At 48.9% G+C, this 21,915-nt stretch overlaps 1 protein-coding gene across 3 annotated transcripts in view; it reads left to right on the top strand.

Moving 5' to 3' along the window:
• The window catches only part of tgfbr3 (transforming growth factor, beta receptor III), a 73,312-nt gene that overhangs the window by 36,652 nt on the left and 14,745 nt on the right, over positions 1–21,915 (top strand). For 2 of the 3 annotated variants that reach the window (XM_076990406.1, XM_076990407.1), the window contains exons 4-10: positions 5,251–5,388; positions 15,448–15,628; positions 17,331–17,493; positions 17,917–18,067; positions 19,506–19,695; positions 20,333–20,637; positions 21,332–21,487. In XM_076990406.1, the coding sequence (XP_076846521.1) occupies positions 5,251–5,388; positions 15,448–15,628; positions 17,331–17,493; positions 17,917–18,067; positions 19,506–19,695; positions 20,333–20,637; positions 21,332–21,487 (1,284 nt within the window). The remainder of the gene's footprint in view (positions 1–5,250; positions 5,389–15,447; positions 15,629–17,330; positions 17,494–17,916; positions 18,068–19,505; positions 19,696–20,332; positions 20,638–21,331; positions 21,488–21,915) is intronic. The other variant, XM_076990408.1, reaches the window with a different exon arrangement.

Here is a 21,915-nt window from a genome sequence, read left to right as displayed (position 1 = left end):
GTCTGTCTGTCTGCCTGTCTCTCTCTGTCTTTGTCCGTCTGACTACATCTTTCTCTCTCAAAACTACCTCGTTTCCTAACCTGTCCACGTGTGCTTAATCAAAGAGAATATGTCTGTGACTTGGTTGAAATCATGATTAATCACACATCCATTCCCACACCGTAAATGCAGAGAGTATAGTCCTTTCTTACATTAAACCAGTAGAAAGCTGACTTCAGCACACAGTAGTATGCTAAGACCTTTTAAGCTGATGGTTTGTATCCCCGTGGGGTGTAGCAGGGACTCCCTTCCACACACACACACACACACACACACACACACACACACACACACACACACACACACACACGCAGACGCACTTATACACACTAGCACGTGTACACACATACACACGGAGAGGAGACAGCTGTGTGTCTGCAGAAAGGCCGAGTGGGATTTGTGCAGGGGAGACTGTGACGGGGCCACGGGGGACGGTGCACAGCTGATTCAGCTGAGGTCAGTGCCGTAGTGGCGCCGCGGTGTCACCACGGGCCCGGGGGACCTGGGCCCGCTCTCACAGACGCTGCACAGGGTCCACTACAGAGTGTGCTCCATGCTGATGGATGGAGTTAATCACCCCACAGTGAGCTGATGAGATCATTACTAGGCCTCTGTGTCTCAATCTGTGAATTTGTGTGTGGATAGACGGACGAGTGTGCATGTGTGTGTGTGTGTGTGTGTGTGTGTGTGTGTGTGTGTGTGTGTGTGTGTGTGTGTGTGTGCATGTGCGTGTGTGTGTGTGTGTGTGGGAAGCAGAGGTTGTTCTTTAGCGTGTGGCTAGCCACGGTAATTTGCTTCTCACCTTCCAGCCAGTTTGGCCTGTCAGTATTATGTCAGTCTCACTCTGTTTGTCTTTCTCTGTTTTGGAACAGGTTTTTACTATCAGGGAACTTGTCCCCCACATTACTGTCTCTCCTCTGCCCGATCTCTCCTTCTTAATCCCCTGTCACGGCGTCCTCTTGTGTCCCGCCGCGTGGACGTGTGCTCGTGTGTGCCTGCTGTTCTCAGGCTCAAAAGCATCTGCTTCTCCTTCTCTTCTGCTCGTTGTATTCTCCCAGCGTTTACTTCCACACCTTACGGACGTCTACCAAGAACATCACAACATTTTCCATTCACGATAGACAGAGACACCGAGTGGAAAAAGAAAGGAGAGAACAGCATTACAGGACTGGTGCTGGACTGGTGTTGGACTGGTGCTGGACTGGTGCTGTGTGTTCACTCTGATGAGTGCTGTGTCATCTCGTCCTCTCTCCTCTCTGAAGGAGTGTTGTGGTTACTGCAGCTCTTTCACTGTTTCATCGCTCAACTCTCATTTGTGGTCCTCCTCCCTCCCTCCGGTCTGTGGGGGATCTCATTAGGTACTCGTCATCAACATTCTCTCACAGGGTCTCTCCATCTCCCCCTCCATCCCCTTCTTGCTCTCGCTCTCTCGCTCCATCCATCCCCCTCTCCCTCTCTCTCTCCCTCTCTCTCTCCCTCTCTCTCTCTCTCTCTCTCTCTCTCTCTCCCTCCACCCCCCTCTCCCTCTTGCTCTCTCTCCCTCCAACCCTCTCTCTCTGTCTCTCTCCCTCCATCCCCCACTCCCTCTCTGTCTCTCTCCCTCCATCCCTCTCTCTCTCTCTCTCCCTCCATCCCCCTCTCCCTCTTGCTCTCTCTCCCTCCATCCCTCTCTCTCTGTCTCTCTTCCTCCATCCCCCACTCCCTCTGTGTCCCTCTCCCTCCATCCCTCTCTCACCCTCTTTCTCCCTCCCCAACTTCCTAGGTGTATCTGTCTGTGTATCTGTGCTGAACTCTAGGTGTATCTGTGCCAGTAACCTGTCACTTGGAAGTCGGAAGGTCAGGTCTGTATTGGTAGGTCAGGTCTGTACTGGAAGGTCAGGTCCGTATTGGTAGGTCAGGTCTGTACTGGAAGGTCAGGTCTGTATTGATAGGTCAGGTCTGTACTGGAAGGTCAGGTCCGTATTGGTAGGTCAGGTCTGTATTGATAGGTCAGGTCTGTATTGGTAGGTCAGGTCTGTACTGGAAGGTCAGGTCTGTATTGATAGGTCAGGTCTGTACTGGAAGGTCAGGTCTGTATTGGTAGGTCAGGTCTGTACTGGAAGGTCAGGTCTGTATTGATAGGTCAGGTCTGTACTGGAAGGTCAGGTCTGTATTGGTAGGTCAAGTCTGTACTGGAAGGTCAGGTGTGTGTTGGAAGGTTCTTTGTGACACCAGTATGTGTGTGGCATTGAGACCAGTGTGTGTGGCAGTGTGTGTGTGCGTGTGTGTGTGCATGTGTGTGTGCATGTGTGTGTGCATGTGTGTGTGTGTGTGTGTGTGTGTGTTCTGAAGCAGATATGTAGGCTTGCTTGTTCTGGATTTGTGGGTCCTAACCCCAACCCGACCCTAACCCGACCCTAACCCCAACCTGACCCTAACCTAACCCTAACCCGACCCTAACCCTAACCCGACCCTAACCCGACCCTAACCCTAACTCGACCCTAACCCGACCCTAACCCTAACCCGACCCTAACCCGACCCTAACCCTAACTGCTGAGCTGCACAGTCACAACAAAAGTGAAGTTTTTACATGAGATCTTTGTGATGCTTATTTTTTGGTTCGTAATATTTGGTGAGTGTGTGTGTATGTGAGTATGTGTGTGTGTGTGTGCGTGTGTGTGAGTGTGTGTGTGCACTTGGAGCCTGATAGTTAAAGTCAGTAAAGTGAATCAGTCTGGCATCTCAGTGGGGCCCATGTGAACATGAGATCTGCATTAAAAAGCATTCGCCAGAGACTCTGTACATTATAAACAGTGTTGATGTGCTGAGCACTGCTCCCCCAAACCTGCTCTTAATGGTAGGACTTATATCAGGCTTCATTAAATGTGTGTGTGTGTGTGTGTGTGTGTGTGTGTGTGTGTGTGTGTGTGTGTGTGTGTGTGTGTGTGTGTGTGTGTGTGTGTGTGTGTGTGTGTGTGTGTGCACGTGTGTGAGGAAGAGGTTGTGTGTGTCAGTGTGAGGAAGAACAGCAGTAAATCACAGTGCATGTGGAGAGAGTTGAGTTTCAGCTCAGTTCCAGGCCTTGGAACAGTGGGCTGGATTGGGTGCAGGGGCCCAGGAGGGGCAGCAGGGCAGGGGCAGCAGGGCAGGGGCAGCAGGGCAGGGGCAGCGGTACAGGGGCAGCAGGGCAGGGGCAGCGGTACAGGGGCAGCAGGGCAGGGGCAGCAGGGCAGGGGCCACAGGGCAGGGGCAGCAGGGCAGGGGCAGCAGGGCAGGGGCAGCGGTACAGGGGCAGCGGTACAGGGGCAGCAGGGCAGGGGCCTAAAGCAGCGCTGGAGGAGCCTGAGCTGCAGGAGCAGTGCGTGCCTCACACACCACAGTTCCCCTCACACACCACAGTTCCCCTCACACATAGTGTTGCCACCTGTCCCGGTTTTCCCGGGCTGTCCCGGTTTGTCCCAGTTTTTCTTCTTTTTAATATTCGGTCCCGGCAAAAAAAACTAGGTTAGTTCAAACCACGATTCAGACTGTTTCTGCACACTGTAAATCTTTTTTTTTTTCTCGCTGTGTCCATTTTAAAACCCCTCCGGTAACATTTCAACTAACAACAACTTACGTTCGCCAGATCAACAGATTACACTCGCCACCCTGTGTCAGTATGACAGTGTCCTTGTTTTTTGTCAGACCTAGGTGGCAACCCTACTCACACACCACTATTATCCTCACACACCACTGTTCCCCTCACACACCACTGTTCCCCTCACACACCACTGTTCCCCTCACACACCACTATTCCCCTCACACACCACTGTTCCCCTCACACACCACTATTATCCTCACACACCACTGTTCCCCTCACACACCACTGTTCCCCTCACACACCACTATTATCCTCACACACCACTATTCCCCTCACACACCACTGTTCCCCTCACACACAGCTTCAGCAGAAAACACACAGCATGTGACGGGGGTTTCATTCTCTCTCTCTCTCCCATTCTCTCTCTCTCTCTCCCTCTCCCTATACCTCATTCTTGTTTTCTCTCAATAAATCTTCTGTCTTGTTTCTCTTTTTTCTTTTTCCATCTATCTCTTTTACTATCTTTGTACCTCTGGCTCTTTCTCATTTGCTTTTTCCTCTGCTCTCTCTCTCTCTCTCTCTCCCTCTCTCCCTTTCTCCCTTTCTGTCTCTTTCTCTCATTTTCTCCTTCTCCCTTTCTCCACTCATTTTTAGGCTTCTAACAAAAGCTCCAGTGTGTGAGAGTTCAAATGCCAACAAGCCCACATATTATTTTGGTCTTCCAAACAACATTTCTCTCTCGCAGTCACTGTGACATTATCAGGAAAATGTTCACATAAACAACGCACATGCACAAAAAAATCATCTCAGATTGAAAGCCACAGTGTACAAGAGTGTCACACTGGTAATGACTCAGGACTGCTGAGCATGCCGAGGGGCCCCCACTGATTTCAATAAATGGAAAAACAAAGATAAGGAGAGGAGAGGAGAGGAGAGGGGAGGAAAGGAGGGGAGTGGGGAGGAGAGGGGGGGGGAGGAGAGGGGGGAGGAGAGGGGAGGAGAGGAGGGGAGGAGAGGGGAGGGGAGGAGAGGAGGGGAGGAGAGGGGAGGAGAGGAGGGGAGGAGAGGGGAGGGGAGGAGAGGAGAGGAGAGAGGGGAGGAGAGGAGGGGAGGAGAGGGGAGGGGAGGAGAGGAGGGGAGGAGAGGGGAGGAGAGGGGAGGGGAGGGAGGAGGGGAGGAGAGGGGAGGAGAGGAGGGGAGGAGAGGAGGGGAGTGGGGAGGAGAGGAGAGGAGGGGAGGGGAGGAGAGGAGGGGAGTGGGGAGGAGAGGAGGGGAGGAGAGGAGGAGGGGGAGAGGGGGGAGGAGAGGGGAGGAGAGGAGGGGAGTGGGGAGGAGAGGAGGGGAGGAGAGGAGAGGAGGGGAGAGGAGGGGAGTGGGGAGGAGAGGGGGGAGGAGAGAGTTTATCTAGTACCTTTCATACACTGTGGTCACTCAAAGTGCTTTAAAGAGTGATGTAGAGGCCTGGCGTGGACACCCAGCCCTGTACAGCCTCTGGTGCTCAGTGAGGACTCTCACTACCTCAGCTAGCCTATAAATGAGCCCTGCTCACCTGCTCACCTGTTAGCTGCCCTTCCTCTCTCGGGTTTGCTACCGTTACTGTTACTATTGTTACTTCCTGTTAACCCTTTCCCCCTTGTTTTTGCTCTGTCCAGGTTGTGCTGCATCTGAGGCCCATGCAGTCTCTCCCGGTGCACAGGAAGCCCCTGGTGTTCATCCTCGTCTCCCCCGAGGCGGTATTGTGGAGGCTACACATGGAGAAACTGGCCCCCGGTGTCAAACGGCTCTTCCTTGTGAGTTTGAAATGATCTCTCTCCTGCTCAGTCTGATCCCAGACAGAGTCTCTCCACACTGAATATTCAGCACCGGCTGGTTCCCCGAACAGCAAACATGCTCACACTCTTGACTCTTTTACTAGAGCTACTCTTCCCCAAACATTCCCTGGCACGTGCTCCGAGATGTATTCAGGTGTCTGTCTCTAGAGGGAAAACAAGCTTGCTTATACACCACACACACACACACACACACACACACACACACACACACACACACACACACACACACACACACACCAGGGAGTCAGGTCCCAATGACTTGTACACTGTGAACATGCGACCCGGCTGCCTCCCGTACATCTCCACTGATACCTGAAGGACACTTCAATATGTGCTGGCAAACACGTTTCACATGGCAAACGTGTTCCTGTAGCAAACGTGTTCCTGTAGCAAACGTGTTCCTGTAGAAAACGTGATCCTGTAGCAAACGTGATCCTGTAGAAAACGTGATCCTGTAGCAAACGTGTTCCTGTAGCAAACGTGTTCCTGTAGCAAACGTGTTCCTGTAGAAAACGTGTTCCTGTAGCAAACGTGTTCCTGTAGAAAACGTGATCCTGTAGAAAACGTGATCCTGTAGAAAACGTGTTCCTGTAGCAAAGGCGTTCATGTAGCTTGCGGTTCCTTGCAATAATCATTTTCAAATTCGCCTTAACACTCAAGCGTTCCACAAGAATGCAGCATTAGGAGTTTCTATTATTTCCATATGTGGTGATGTGCACTGCTTTTGTGGATGTGGATCAACTTTGTTTTATATACTGCAGCACTCCACATTACACTAGTGTACACACACACACACACACACACACACACACGCGCACACACACACACACACACACACACACACACACACACACACACACACACACACACAAGCTGTAGTGCACACAATATTAATTTACATTTACATTTACATTTACACACACACACACACACACACACAAGCTGTAGTGCACACAATATTAATTTACATTTACATTTACATTTACACACACACACACACACACACAAGCTGTAGCGCACACAATATTATCTGACCATGCTCCGTTGGACAGGAACCTGAGATTAAAATTTTCCACAGGTTTTCTCACACCCTCAGAGGCGTTGTGAAACCTGGATGATCAAGGTCTGCCATCACCGGTGCATAAGGGGGAGGAGTTATATCTGGCTCTAGGTTTCGTTCACTTCAGGTCTGTTCACTATATCACAATCCAAGAAGGCCCGGAAGTGCAGTTCCACCCGGCCCGAAAGCAAACGTTCACAGCGCACTGTGACCGCTGCATGGGCATAACTGAGCAAATTGAAAAACCTGCTAACTGAGCTATTTCCTGTACAGAATGGATATATTCTCAGCTCAGACCAAATCTGGGAGCGGAAGCTATATTTCGTGCAGCAGACGTTGCTTTGCATATTTTTGAAACTGTATTTCTGAATTGAGCATAGTGGATTCCGCCCCAGACGTCTGGACATTCAGGACCGCAGTAAACATGTGGCTGCTACTGGGTGGTTCTATCTGTGGTTCTGAAGAGCGTGTTACACCTCTGTTTCTGCTGGGTCCATTCTGGTGGGGTGGGGGGGGGGGGGGGAGGTGATTTCTCTCTGAGTTGATTTCTCACTAAATGAACGTGTGCTCACATGCGTATAATACATGCAGACCTTGATGAGTGTGGTCACACAGAGAAACTGAACGTACCTGATCTGTGGGTTTTGGCAGTGTGAATTGTTTGGACAGTTGTGAGGGAGGAAGCATTAACCGTGCTCTCGCTAACACACCGAGCCCAGCTACAGTGCTGGTCACATCAGTGTCCAGGCTGGCCATGGCAGACGGGAACAGGACTCCCATAAGCCCCTGTTCTGCTCCTCCGGGACAGCTTGTTAAAACGGCAGCGTGGTGAGGCAGAGTGCTGAAACTGGAGACACCTGATACCCCCCCCCCCCCCCCCCCCCCCCCCCCAACTCCTCCACCCCCTCCACCCTCCACTGGTCCTCCATCAGCTCCTGGCATGCAGTAGGACTATGGGCTGGGAATGTGACATCATCCCAGCAGAGACACACACACACACACACACACACACACACACACACACACACTTACCTACCTCACTAGCCCTCACAGTTAGTATAAGATCTGCCAGAACAATGACCTCACCCAATAATGCACTTCATGAACATGAGTTCAACCCCCACGCGAGCATACTCACACACTCTCTCTCTCTCTCTCTCTCTCTCTCTCTCTCTCTCTCTCACACACACACACACACACACACACACATACACACTCTCTCTCTCTCTCTCACACACACACACACACACACACACACACACTCTCTCTCTCTCTCTCTCTCTCTCTCTCTCTCTCTCTCTCTCTCTCTCTCTCACACACACACACACACACACACACACACACAAGCCCCCCCAGCATCTGTGCCGGAACTGTTTGCCGCTTCCCTGACTGAGGGATGTGTTAGTCGAGACTTCATCACACTTTTCCAGCAGATGCTTTAGGTAACACTGCACTGCTAGAGCCAAGACTAGCTTCAAAAATCACCACATGTACAGTGGAAGTGAAGAGGGGTTACTACTTCCTGCATGCTCCCGCCAGCAGGTGTGGTTTGTTAGGACTTAACACTAAAACCCCTCAAACACCCCCAGAGTACAACTCAAGCTTCTCAGCACGAGTTTTTCTAAGACTAAATATGTCTGAATAATCTGTGCCAGTCCACATTTATCGCCCTGAGCTGTCAGAGGCCCAGAAACACAGACGGGCGTCGTGGGGCGTGTTCAGGGCTGCTGAGCACACTGTTGGTGTTGGCTGCGCTGTCCTAGCCTTCAGACTCTGAAAAGAAAAGACAGACAGCTCGCCGTAAGACACGGCCCAGGGCAAGCCTGCCGGGCGGGACAGGGATGTGGTTGTCGTGATCGTGCTGAATCGAACATTGTTCAGGTCAAATGAGATGTGAAGAGGGGTTTGTGTCAAACGAGTTGGGGGTTGTGGATTGAACCAACCCAGCTGGTTTGTGCTGTGCTATTGTGGCAAAGCTGTCGGAGAAGTTGAATCTGGAAAACATCTTTAAGGATGTTGGCTGTTGGAAAATGTTGCCTCTTTCTCTGTTTGCCAAGTAACTGTTTTCCTGATTTTTATTGCGTGGAGAAGTTGGCTGGGAAGGATCCAATCTCTCTGATTGTTAATTGAAACCATGATGGAGCCAGAATTGGTTTTTGCAGTGGTTGTCTGATGTGCAGCGCTTGTTGACAGATGGTGGTGATTCTCCCAGGCCTCTATCCATTTCACAGCAACCCTAGACCCTACACCCTACACCCTAGACCCTAGACCTGAGACCCGAAACCCTTGCAGAGCCATGATGGGCTTGATCAGAGCGAGTGGAACAAATCGTCTGCAAATGCCTTCACTGTCCTCATTCTCTCCAGCTTGTCGGGACACATTGGTCCCGTCTCTCTCGAGACGCTCCACCTCCCTCCCTCCTCGTGAATTCATGGCTGTTTTAAGCACTTCATCATCTCTGAAACGTTTGTGAGGTTTTATTTATTTATTTATTTATTTTTAGAGCTCAGTGTGTCACAGAGCGGAGCAGATGGAGATTCCAGCCTGGCGTTAACTGATGTAAACCATTAGGGCCTGTGTCTCCACATAACCCGACACATGTGGCAGTAATACCGAGGTGCTGATCGGCAGAGAGCAAAACACAGCAATGAACATGCTCACTGGAAGGTGCAGTGAGTAGAGCTTCTCTTGGTGGAGATTCTCCTGGTGGAGGTTCTTGTGGAGATTCTCCTGGTGAAGATTCTCCTGGTGGAGGTTCTCCTTGTGGAGATTCTCCTGGTGGAGGTTCTCCTTGTGGAGGTTCTCCTTGTGGAGATTCTCCTGGTGGAGTTTCTCCTGGTGGAGGTTCTCCTGGTGGAGGTTCTCCTGGTCTCTGCTGAATGATTGAACTACGTCTTCTTTGTTTGTTTTCCCTGCTGTAACATATCTAATTTTCCTCGTGTGGGGCATGAGTTGGATTGTGTATGCAGGAATAGAAGAACACCTGGCAACCCATACCCTCTTTTGGTTTGACTGGGATCTCCAAAAACTGGAGCAGCCAGTAGGACAGATGTATGGTTCAAATCGATCACCATCTCTGATCCCTGAGTGTATGATGTTTGCGAATCCCTCCTCCTGATCACTTTGTGTGCTTTATTTTGTGAGCATGTTCATCTGCGAAAATCTCAATTAACCAACATTAGCTTAAAAAAAGTTTAATCCATCTCTTTTCTACTGCATTCATCAAAGACTTTTATGTATGGAAAAATGCTTAGGTAAAAGCCAGTCTCAGGAGGACTCTTAAGTTGGCGGTATACAGAGGCCCTCGTGCATGTTGTTTTTTTGAAAGTGTGAGAGCTGAGGAGCTTTCAGAGCCGTGTTGTGCACTGCTGCGGGACCAGAACGTGTGCTGCACCTTGATGAAAGCAGGGTGTAGGTTCCCCAGCCTTGGAGCTGAGCGTCCCACACCGCAGACCAGACGTCAGCTGTGTGCACAGATTCAGCAGAAACTCAGAAACACCTTCATCAGCTCCATCAGCCCACATGCACTCCGGCTCCACCGAGTTTGATAACTCCTCTCTGGATGAGGTCAGATGGCGGGACGAGAGCGTTTGCGGGACGTTCGCTCATAGTTCGGAGCTAGCCCAGCACTGAGCTGCCGTCTGGAACTGTTTACTGCCAGAGGATCGGGATAAACAGGAAGATTTATACAACAGCAGGATTAGCCTGCAGAAGGCTCCGGCCTCGTCTGAGTAGTCGGAGTGGACACGCAGCTCCTGATCTCAGGACTACGCTCTGCTCTTAGATTGTGAAAGCTTTTGTTTTTTTGAGCATTGTGGACCCGTTGCAAAAGCCCTGGGGAGTCGTCTCCCATTGAGCAGGACAGCAGCCCAAACCCACACCACTAACCGACCAAGACAAGGAAGAACTCTGTATCACAAGGCTAATCTCCCTCAAAGTAGCTTACATCATCACATACTTCAGTACACCTTCAGAGTCAGAGCAGCAATCGAACTGCTTTTATTTCTACTTTCCAGCGTTTGCATTTAACAAGTCCACGTTTTGTCCACGTTTTGCTCTCTTTATTCACTATAAAATCCTCCTCATACTCTTTTCCCCCCACTTTTTGTGCCCTTTTAAGGAAGCTGTTGCTATATCACAGTGTGTTTAGGCTGCGTGTCCTTTCTCGAGACATGTGAATTAGTGTTAAATCTCTTCTGAAATGGTGCTCGCTGGTCCAGTACACACTGTAGTGGCACAGACACACTCCTCAGAGGTTTGACTATAAAATCCTTGTGAAATATGTTCTCTGCATAAGCCTAATTTGTTATGTCCCGTGACTTCAATGCTCTCATTAACGTAAGTGGGAACAGTATCTGTCTCTCAGGCCTTCTCGTGTCTGTAAAGGCACTGAAAGTAGACATTACTCATGCCACTGCATCAGAGCCACAGAGCTGTGAGAGGTGGTCTGCCCATCTGTGAGCTGGCGTGGTGTTTGGTTGGAAGGAGAGTGTGGCGTGTGGGGCAGTAGAATGTCTGACGGGGCTCCACAATGCCCCTTAATGCTTCCCTCTTCCCCTGAAGAATTCCTGAGGTTTGAAACGCAGCCTGGAGCTAATTTAGTGTTTCAGACCTTTTGCTTGAGACTAATTACAGGCACTATTCCTGCAGTTAACCCGCCAAACTCGGCTGTTCTCTGCTAGGCGTGCCACCTGAAACAACGTCCTTCTCACCTCTCCTGTTGTCTTCCTCTCACCTGTGCTGTCTGCCTCTCACCTGTGCTGCCTGTTTCTCACCTGCGTGGTGCCTGTTTCTCACCTGTGCTGTCTGTTTCAAGCTTGGCTCTGCCCCGCGATTGGGCTGTGAGTGGAGTTTTTGTCCCTCTCCCCTTTCCAGCTGTTGTGGAACACTAAAAATAACATTCAACATAGACCTGAATCCTTCGACAGTGTCCATGCCTTATGATTTCTTTTTTAAATTCTTCTTTGTGAGATGTATTTTCTCTGGCAGGAGTGGCGTGTTTGCCTGGAGAGCCAGCCAGAGGTCATGCAGATGTTCCACTCCCTCTCTCTCTCTCTCTCTCTCTCTCTCTCTCTCTCTCTCTCTCTCTCTCTCTCTTTTTGTGATCACTTTTGTTGTCTCTGTGGTTCCTTCGCTTCCTCTCTTTCCGTCACTTGCTCGCAGCATCACAGAGTTATTCTCTTTCTCGTTCTCTCTGAGCACAGACCACAGGCTTGAGCCTCTGTGAGCCTTTGTGAGCCTTTGTGAGCATCCAGCTGTGGTTGTGCCTGTTCCAGCAGTCTGAAGGCTCTGCTATCAGTGCTGAGGGCTGATATGATGCTTTAATTGAGCTTCTAGCAAGGAGTCTGTCTAGTGTAGCTCTGAGCAGATCGAGCACCTTGGGGAAGGGATCAGGGCATGAGGGTAGAATACAAGAGACACGCGCGTGAGGAGACGGAATGAGTCTGGGCTGTCTAGACCCGGTGCGTGGCCGGGTGGACCCATCCAGTGGGGTTTTCAGCACATGTGAGTGTTTAGCTCTCTGAAATGGAGCATGTGGACTGTGGAGTGCCTAGCCAAAAAGGCGGTCTCAGCTCTGAATGCCTGGCTCCAGCCGAGCTAGACCACACACCCCCAACGCCCAAACACACGCATGTATTAAAATTTGCACGCATGCACACACATACACACACACACACACACACACACACACACACACACACACACACACACACACACACAAGCATGCATGCATAAAAACACGTGCATGCATACAGATCTCACTTACACTCCCACACTTTATTTTATCTCTCTTGTATCTCGAATAGCCTTAATGACACATCGCTATATTGTTCTTTGATGTGTAGCTGCTGCAGTCACACATGAACTGATTTGCGTCCGACGAGGAAGTGATGTGACTGACTGCTTTCGTCAGCTTTATTGGCAGTATCCTCACTTCCTACATCCGCTCGTGTGTTTCGACTCTTTCAGCAGAATGTACTTTCAGAGCCATTTGCTTAACACAAAAGAGAATCTCGGGTATTACATAGCTGACCTCTGACCTCCCACCGTCACTGAGCAGGTGGGGCTGCTAGCTCATGAAGGGAGAGGCGGAGCTTAATGTAGCGGCACTCGGCATCTTCACTATGTGCTGTAAAGTAAAACCCAGTTTTAAAGGGGTGAAGGCATGTGGGGGTGTGTGGTGTGCGGGACGTGTGTTGGGTGTGAGGTGTGTGGGGTGTGTGAGGTGAGCTCCCTGTTTCATTATCGCACAGCAGGGCCTTACCTAAACCGAGTAAAGGGGAGACGTTACTAAGTAAGAGCACAGAGAGTAAATTGGAGTGCACTTGTCGAGGTTTTAAATGCTCACCCAGACGGTGAAAGATGTGTGTTGGCAGAGGTGAGGAAGACGGTTTCATTTTAGAAAGTCCTGTTGTGAGATTTTTTCCCCTTATGTTTCTTTATAGTTCAGAGAATTTTACAAGGTACCATAAAAGAGGGGGATGTGCCTATCACTGTATTTACAGGCATATCTTTATCAAAGAAATTTTTGTTTCTTTCAAAAATGGACTTCACAAGGCTAACAAAAAGAGCCCTTCTCTCTACTGTAAATCAAGCCTACCTGTGTGATCAAAAGCTGCCCACTCTATTTCATGCACAGTACTACACCACACTATACTAATACTGTACTCTACATTATACTAATATGTACTGGACGATGCACTATACTAATACTATACTCTACATTATACTAATATGTACTGAAGGATGCTCTACTCTATACTAATACTGTACTCTACATTATACTAATATGTGCTGGACTATGCACTATACCAGGCGTACTCAACTAAATTTGTCCGCGGTCCAATTTTGGCAGATACCTGTGACCTGAGGTCCGGTGCGGCGGAGGTGGCGAACGTAAGTTGTTGAGCGGGGGGCGGCGAACGTAAGTTGTTGAGCGGGGTGGCGAACGTAAGTTGTTGAGCGGGGGTGGCGAACGTAACACTCGTGACGGAGTGTTTTTTCAATAGCCCTGAAATAAATGCTACGGTTTTGTTTTAGTCCGTATCCAGTTAATCAGGAATGAGATTGGGTCCGGACAGGACTGCGTTCGGGTCCGGATCCGGACCGCGGTCCGCCAGTTGAGTACCCCTGCACTATACTAATACTGTACTCTACATTATACTAATATGTACTGGACTATGCTCTATATTAATACTGTACTCTATACTATACCAGTGCTACACTCCACATTACACTAGTGTGTACTGGACCATACTCTGCTCTAGGGGTGTAACGATACATGTATTCGTACCGTACCATCACGGTTCGGTGCGCGCAGTTGCACGGAGAATACATGGTACACACATCCTATAGGGGCGTGCAAAGATCAGTGAACGTAACCGGAACTGAATTTCATGGGTGAGTTGCACCCAGAGACCTATGATCATGTGACTTCATATGTCATGTAACATAGGTAGAACCATGAGCACCATGTCGTGACGATATGGTACGTATGCAGGTACCGTTACACCCCTACCTGCCTCATATCAGGAATTATGTCCTGCCTCATCTCAGGGATTATGTCCTGCCTCATCTCAGGGATTATGTCCTGCCTCATCTCAGGGATTATGTCCTGCCTCATCTCAGGGATTATGTCCTGCCTCATCTCAGGGATTATGTCCTGCCTCATCTCAGGGATTATGTCCTGCCTCATCTCAGGGATGATGTCCTGCCTCATCTCAGGGATGTTCTACAGGATTAAGATCTGGGGACTGTGAGGGTCAGATATCAAGTGAAACTCACTTTGCTGTTGCTGGAACCAGCTCCTGACTATCTGGACTCATGGGCTTGTTTCTCCACTATTTCTGCTGTTTTGCCCAATATTATCTTTCTGTTTCCCTTATACAGCAGTGGCACTTTGAACTTGTCTACTCTCATTCATGATCAAGAAGAGCGTGTTGTGCTTTTGGAAAGTTCAGTTGAAGCACCAGCATTGTATTTGACTGCAGTTTGCTTGAATGTGCCTGTTTGTCAGAACAATTCTTACCCTCCTCCTCCTCCACCTTCATCCTCCTCTACCTTGTTTACATCCACAGGCTCCCCTTTGCCTGGACGTTGTTCCTACATCACACCGTTCTCTGTAGACTGACACCACTGCGTGAGAAACGCCCCAGGGTCGAAATATCGGCCCTGGCAGGTCTGACAGCAATGACTGTGCTTCACTTGAAGTCACTCAGATCGCTCGATTTACGTATTTTAATGTGGATTCAAACTGATCCACAGAAAACCTGCTCACCTGACTGACTCGAGAATCACGTCTCATTTCTATGCAGGGAAGCTCAAGTCCTCCAGGCTGGTGTCTGTAATAAAGTTGCCGTTCAGTGCAGAGACCAGACTACATACTACAGAGAGGCCACCTGTACTGGCTATGATTATAATTTAAGAACAAGAAATGCGTTTGGTAAAAGAGCTGCTAAATGCACGGCTGAGATGTTGAACTGTGAACTCAGAGTTAACACTGGCTGTGTTGGTTGTGTGAAACACATGTTCCTTTTCTTAAAGGTTCAGATAGTTTTGCTATTGAGTTGCTTTTAATTAGGTCAAATTTTGATTGTGTAGAAGCAAAATGAGAGTATGTATGTCACAGTATGAGAGTATGTATGTCACAGTATGAGAGTATGTATGCCACAGTATGAGGGTATCTATGTCCCAGTATGAGAGTATGTATGTCACAGTATGAGAGTATGTATGTCACAGGATGAGAGTATGTATGCTACAGTATGAGAGTGTGTATATCACAGGATTAGAGTATGTATCACAGTATGAGAGTATGTCACAGTATGAGTATGTATGTCACATTATGAGAGTATGGTTGTCACAGTATGACAGTACGTTTGTCAGTGTGATGAGTGAAAGTGATTGTTTTGTATTCTATCAGCTTGGTTTATGGTGTGATTCTGTGTTTCTGCTCACAGGTGTCGGAGGGCTCCGAGGTTCTGCTGGAGGAGAGTCTCTCACTCACCTGCGAGGTGCAGACTGAGACGTTACCGCACGGCAACCAGAACCTGCTTTCCTGGGCCAAGTTGCGCTATAAGGCCGTCACCTCCTTCACTGAGCTCACGATGGCTCACGACGTCTACATCAAAGTCGGGGAAGGTAGGAAACACACACACACACACACACACACACACACACACACACACACACACACACACACACACACACAGCTATTAAATAGCCTAAGAACATTATGCTTATTCCAAAAGCTGTATATTCTGTCCTAGCATATAATGTGCTCTTTCTTTGCCCACTCGGAGAAGTGTGTTTGGTAATTCATTCTGAACAGCAGCCATTGGCAGTTTGTGTAATGACTAGGTTCCTCCTGGTCTCTCTGAAGACCACTATTGATGATCTCACGATGCTCTTCCTGTACTCATTCACTTCTTTTTATGTTTTTGTGTCTCTTTCCATCTTTTACAGTCAATTGAATTTGCTTGTGTCACATTCGTTTATGATGTTTGTCTCAGAGAAGGCAGAGAGGAGTGATGGGGCAGGAGTGAAGGGGGGGTGGGGCAGGAGTGAAGGGGGGTGGGCAGGAGTGAAAGGAGGACTGGTTGCCAGCTGTCTGCTCTCTGGCCTGCGTGTGGGCAGCCTGCCAACCCCGATGCTTCTGGCCCAATAGGAGCAGGATGGAGAACGAGTTGGTCAGGGAGAGAGAAGGAAGGAAAACAAGGAAGAGGGAGCAGAGAAATGAAAACGAAAATAGCTCTAAAACCACAATGTCCAAACTTACTCTGGTACCGGGGACTTCTGCAAGTTTCTGCTAATAAACAAAGCTATGCTATTAAGAGCCCTTCCAGGTTTAGCTGCTTCCTTGATAGCATTAGACACAGTGGCTAAATTCTCTAATTCTCAAGAAAGGGAATGAATTCTACCCAGGACAGGCCAAAGACTGGATCTGCTCCCTGGCAGAGTTTGGTGAAGGCAAAACAATTAACAAATCTAGCAAATATCAGAAGATGGGATAAGAAGGTCTTCATGCAGGGCCCAGCATCTGGAGACATGGCTGGAGATGTTCCACCATTATGGCTCAGAGCCCAGGGTCAGAGGGCAAAGTCTTTGTCTCCACTCTGACAAAACACCAACGGCAGTGGATCGTCTTTCACCAGTCAGACAGTGTAGACGACGTTCTGGCGAGCACATTTCCCTTTGGGCATGAAAGTTGCTAGCAGAGAGGCTGAAGTTAGCACTGCAAAGACAAGGCGGCCCTGGTGTGAGTCGGTGGCTTGGCAGTGGATCAGTGTGCGATGTTTACCTCTGCAGGAGAGCGCTGGCGTTCTCCCCGTGCTCCAGGCCCTCAGCGTGAGAGCAGACAGGTTTCCCATCTCCTTCTACAAAGCACAGGCACCTCAAAGGGGCAGGAAGAACCCGGGCCGTTTACGCACACCATCTTTATCATCTGTCCAGAAGCTGGCTGACCAAATAAGGCAGTGCGTCTCTCCCGGTCTCTGGTTCTCCGGACTCGTCTCCACAAGAGAGGACAGGGCAAGATCCCTAGTGCCACTCTGACTAGCAGACATGGGTCCTTTTTGAGAAGTTAAACATTTTCAAAAGTGGTTAAGAGCTAGGCAACTGCTGTAATTTGACATGTATTAATGGGCCATCTACAGCTTTTCAAACAAAATCCTGTAGAAAGCACTCGTGCCAGTTCCTGCCCTCTTCCTGTGTTTGACACTGTGGACAGAGTTGAGGGTTGGCATGCTCTCATGCTCCAGGGTAAAGTGTCTCCAGAGCTTTGGTCAGTGTTATATCTGCTGTCTAGGCTAATGGAATCTGAAAAACCTATTTTTTTTTCCAGACCCTGACCTGTCAGACACCTGCAAGATTGACAGCAGGTTTGTGTCGTTGAATTACCTGGCGAGCTACACGAACCCTCAGTCGTCCAAGGGCTGCGTGATGTCTGACCTCGACCCCTTTCAGGAGGTCCACATCATTGAACTGGAGGCCCCCAACTTCAGCGGGTGAGCAGGAGGAGATTCGGCCCCCTGGCTAGGGGAACCACTGCCTCAAACAATCAAAGGGTTTGAGAGAGAGACTGAATAAGATATCGTGTTGCGCCTTAGAATCTTTTGTTGTTTGCAATGTTTGTTTATCTTGTTTTTTGATGTTTGTTAACTGGTTACACATTCATTGATACCACATTATGGGCCAAAAGTGAGTCAGAAATCCCAGCATGCAATGGGAGACGTATAATAATATCCAGACGTATAATAATATCCAGGAAAATATCCAGTTTTCTAATCAGTTGGCCAGACGCAGAAGGCATGTTAGCTCCAGACTTATAGCACTGTCTCTCTTGCTCTCCTTCACTCTTTCTTTCTCGTGTATTCCTTTCTTCACTATCCCACCCTTTCTCCCTCTCGTTTCTATCTTCCCTCTGTAAGCAGTACGTTCCAGGTGGATGTGACGGTGGATGTAAGACCTTGGGAAGAAGGTGACCATCTCTATCGTGACATCGTGCTGCTCCTCAGATGTGAGAAGTCCGTGAACTGGGTGATCAAGGTTCACGACATCATGGGAAAACTCCACATAGTGGTGTGTATTCACGAACCATACACCCGGCTCTTCAAGCATCGACTCTACTTGCAAAATATGTTTTATAACTGGATTGACCACCAGGTGGACAGGCTCACAGTGGTGATGGTTTTTAAAGGTGTTGGAGCTGCCCTGATCTCTGTGTGACCACCACACCTAGCATCTGACCTTCTGCCATACTCCCACAAACAGACATGCTCGTCCGCGGTCAGCCTGACTGACGTGTGTCCCGCTGACCTCGCACCTCTAAACTGTCTGTTGTGAGACAAGGCAGGGCCGTCTGAGACTCTCCTGTGAGCGCTCAGACATGCTGACTGATGGTGGTGGTGGTGGGAAGCTTCTCGCTGACAGCTTGGGCTGCGGTGATGGACGCTTGGGCTGGTGGGGTCCTGCAGTATATTTTTATTGTGCTGTTGACTCAGCCACGCCTGCGGGCCATCAGAGGATTAATTGTGACAGGTGCTTCACTCGAAGGGTTAAAAGTGCAGATGTGCTTTCATGCATATGTGTGATTGCATTTGTGTGTGAATGTATGCTCCTGCGTGTTTGTGCACACGTGAGTGTGTGTATGCGTGCTTGTGTGTATGTCTGCATATGCCTGCGTGGATCAGTCGCTATTTCACATGGCGCTGAAGTATGTGAGCTATGCATGCGATACGATATCCTCATAAACTCTTAGCCCTGCTACTGTGGGCTGAGCGGCCCGGGTGCTTCTGCAGGCTTCTCCTGGGCTGTGAGAACACGAGTGTGGGAAAAAATGGGGTTAAACCGTTCCGTGCTCCTCAAATTACCCGGCTAGAACAACCGGGAACGAATGAGGAATCCTCATCCCCCAATCTGGTGCATTGGACTGCCACTGATCCCTAGAAATGTGTGTGTGTGTGTGTGTGTGTGTGTGTGTGTGTGTGTGTGTGTGTGTGTGTGTGTGTGTGTGTGTGTGTGTGTGTGTGTGTGTGTGTGTGTGTGTGTGTGGATGAGTGTGTTTGACCCTGTCCAAATGGCACAACTTCTGACCCCTGCCTTTCTGTATTTATGGTCATGTCCAGGTGAACTATGGCACGCCAAACACCGTGGAAACATGCCAAAGCGAATTGTTAGAAAAAAAGACAGAGAGAGTGGGTGTGGCATGTCACTGCTGTGTCAATAGTCGTCTGGTCATTTAGTGTCTGGTCATTTAGTGTCTGGTCATTTCTCAACTGATTGGGGAAAGTCTTTAACATAACATAAACTCACTGTATGGTCTGATTTGGGGAAAGTCATTATAATAACAACCTTGGTCAGACTTTTCGCATCACTTAATTAAAAATGCACCAAATATGACTTGATGTGAAAGCCTGTCCAACAGTACCATGGAGGTGTTGAAGACACTGATGGATCTCATCTAACGGTATATTATTATATTATGGCAACCTGTTGTGTCCCCTCCCCCCACCTGCAGACGTCCGACAGCGTTAGCCTGAGCGCTAGCACGGAGAAGCTAATGCAAGTGACCAAGGCTGTGAGGCAGAGTCTACCTGCAGGTGCACAGGCACTTAACCAGTGGGCAAAGGAGAACGACTACAGTGCTGTCAGGTCCTACACCAGCACTGCTGTGGCCAACATCTTCAAACTGCGACTCAGAGGCACCGGTAGGATTCTCCTCCTAAACACGGAAAACAAAGCCTTTCTGTAGCAACACCAGCACAGCTGTGTTATGCCCAACATGCTGGTCAGAGACTCGGCAGAGGCAGGTGGTAGAGGGCGGGGGGAAGCTAGCCGTTAGGGTTAGTGTTAGGGTTAGGGTTAGGGTTTAGGGTTAGGGTTTAGGGTTAGGGAAATGTTAATGATGCAGAAATGTCCATTATGAGGGATCACTGGGGGTTTATGGGTCCATACATACTGTATAGGCCTATTGTGTTTAGATTTTGAAATAAATAAAATAAATCTACTTGTAGGTTCGTAATTAATATTGGCATGATGATGTACACAGCACTAGTAAACCTTTAAAGCATTTTGAGTAATACACTGTCCAATTATTACTCTTGCTGGTCTGGTTACAACAGTGACCATCACTCTATGACAAGGTACCAGTGTGTGACTCTGACTGAACAGAAGCAAAGGTCCAGTGTACAGTTCTGACTGAAGCAAAGCTCCAGTGTGTCTGCATCGTGCTTGTTTTTTGGTCCCAGCCCACGCTACCCTCACCTCACCCTCCTCTTCCTCCATAGTGCCACTGGAGCATTTCAGGGCCCTGTCGAATTCTCATTTCTTAACTGTCCCTTACAGATGTGGTGGATCCTTTGAACTCCACGATTCCCCCTGAGCTCGCCATCCTCCGGGACACGGGCCTCCTGCCTCTGCCTGGCCTTGAGGACGCTCCACCGGGCTTCCTGCCCCTGCCGGGCCCCGAGGATGCTCCACCAGGCCTCCCCAGCCTGCCTTTCCTCTTCCCCTCGGTTTTGGAGCACCCCTTCCTGCCTCACCATGAACCCCAGGGTCCTGAGGAGCACAGGGGCGCTCTGAGTGTGGGCCTCAGCGTCCGCTGTGAGGAGAGCAGGATGGTGGTCAGTCTGGACAAAGAGAGCCTGCAGGTAGGTGGATCTGGTTGATGCAGGTTGATCTAGTTGATCCAGGAAGATACACATAGGTCACACTAGCGTTTAGGTTGGTTTTGTTGGGTGTGTGAGTGTCTGTGTGTGGAGGAGTGTGTTGAATGGGAGACTTGTCCTATGAGATTCCTATGCTAGAGTAGTGGAATTTCACGTTTCAAGTGACAGACACTGTTGGTATGGTCAAAGCCCTGAATTTTTATCACACTTGAAGCATTGTGCATCTCAGGATGTATGTAAAACCAGTGGTAAAAACCAGTGAAATTGCAGCAGACCACTTCAGAGATACACCTAGTCCTCTATTCTCCAGTCAAACTGAATTTGGTCAACCTTAGAATTTTTCTGCGGGTTTTATTTGTTTCGGAAAACACACCACATTTGTTCTGCGGCACTGAAATACCCCACATCCTTTGCGATTGAAAAATGATGAAAATGCCAAAGACATGTAGTATTTATTGGTGGTTTTATCATGAGTTCGACATTTGGACTGAACCACAAGTTCTTGTCTGAGTTGAAATCAAAGCTTAGCTTATCTTTTCTCATCGTCAGTGGAATGAAGAATGTAGAAATACATTTGAAGGTCTGGCTCCAAAATTGAAAAGCAGATGCTTTGAATCACTAAATTGTTTGTAGTTTATGTATATTTCAAATGATCTGTTTTGGAATTTTTGCACAGGCGAGTGGGATTGGTAAAGCCAACATAACTCTTCGGGATCCACAATGCAGAGCAACCTCAAACATCACTCACTACATACTGGAAACACCACTTACTGGCTGTCGAACCACCAAACATCCTTCCCACCAAAGACCTCTTGTCCTGTATGCCAATTCAGTAAGTATCTGTGTTTATACCCAGTTGCTAACAATATTTTAATAGACGTACACTCTCTGTTCATTCAGCTACAAATAAACATATATTAACACAGAGAACATCAAATCTTTGAGAAGATGTTTACAAAGCTACAAAGTGCTTTGTCTGTATGAAAGTCTTCATGCAGAATCGTCCGTTAACTACAGCCTGGTAGGTACCGCGTCCTACTGCAGCCAGTGTCTCTTTGATTTGAAGATGAAGGTGAGCCACCATGGTCTTCCTCACCATGGTCTCCCTAACAATGGCCACCGCACTTGCATTCTGCTCGTTTGCACATCTTATGGATGATTCACTTCCTCGCTGATGTCCTATGGTAATTTGTGGAGGACATTCAAGACGTGTTACGGGCCTAGTCTGCTGAAAAGCTGGCATGTTTCCCAACTTTTCGG

Source organism: Brachyhypopomus gauderio, unplaced genomic scaffold (assembly GCF_052324685.1).
Source record: "Brachyhypopomus gauderio isolate BG-103 unplaced genomic scaffold, BGAUD_0.2 sc75, whole genome shotgun sequence".
Taxonomy (NCBI): Eukaryota; Metazoa; Chordata; class Actinopteri; order Gymnotiformes; family Hypopomidae; genus Brachyhypopomus; species Brachyhypopomus gauderio.
Note: the sequence above shows the minus strand (reverse complement) of the source record. Positions and strands in the feature narration are given on the sequence as shown.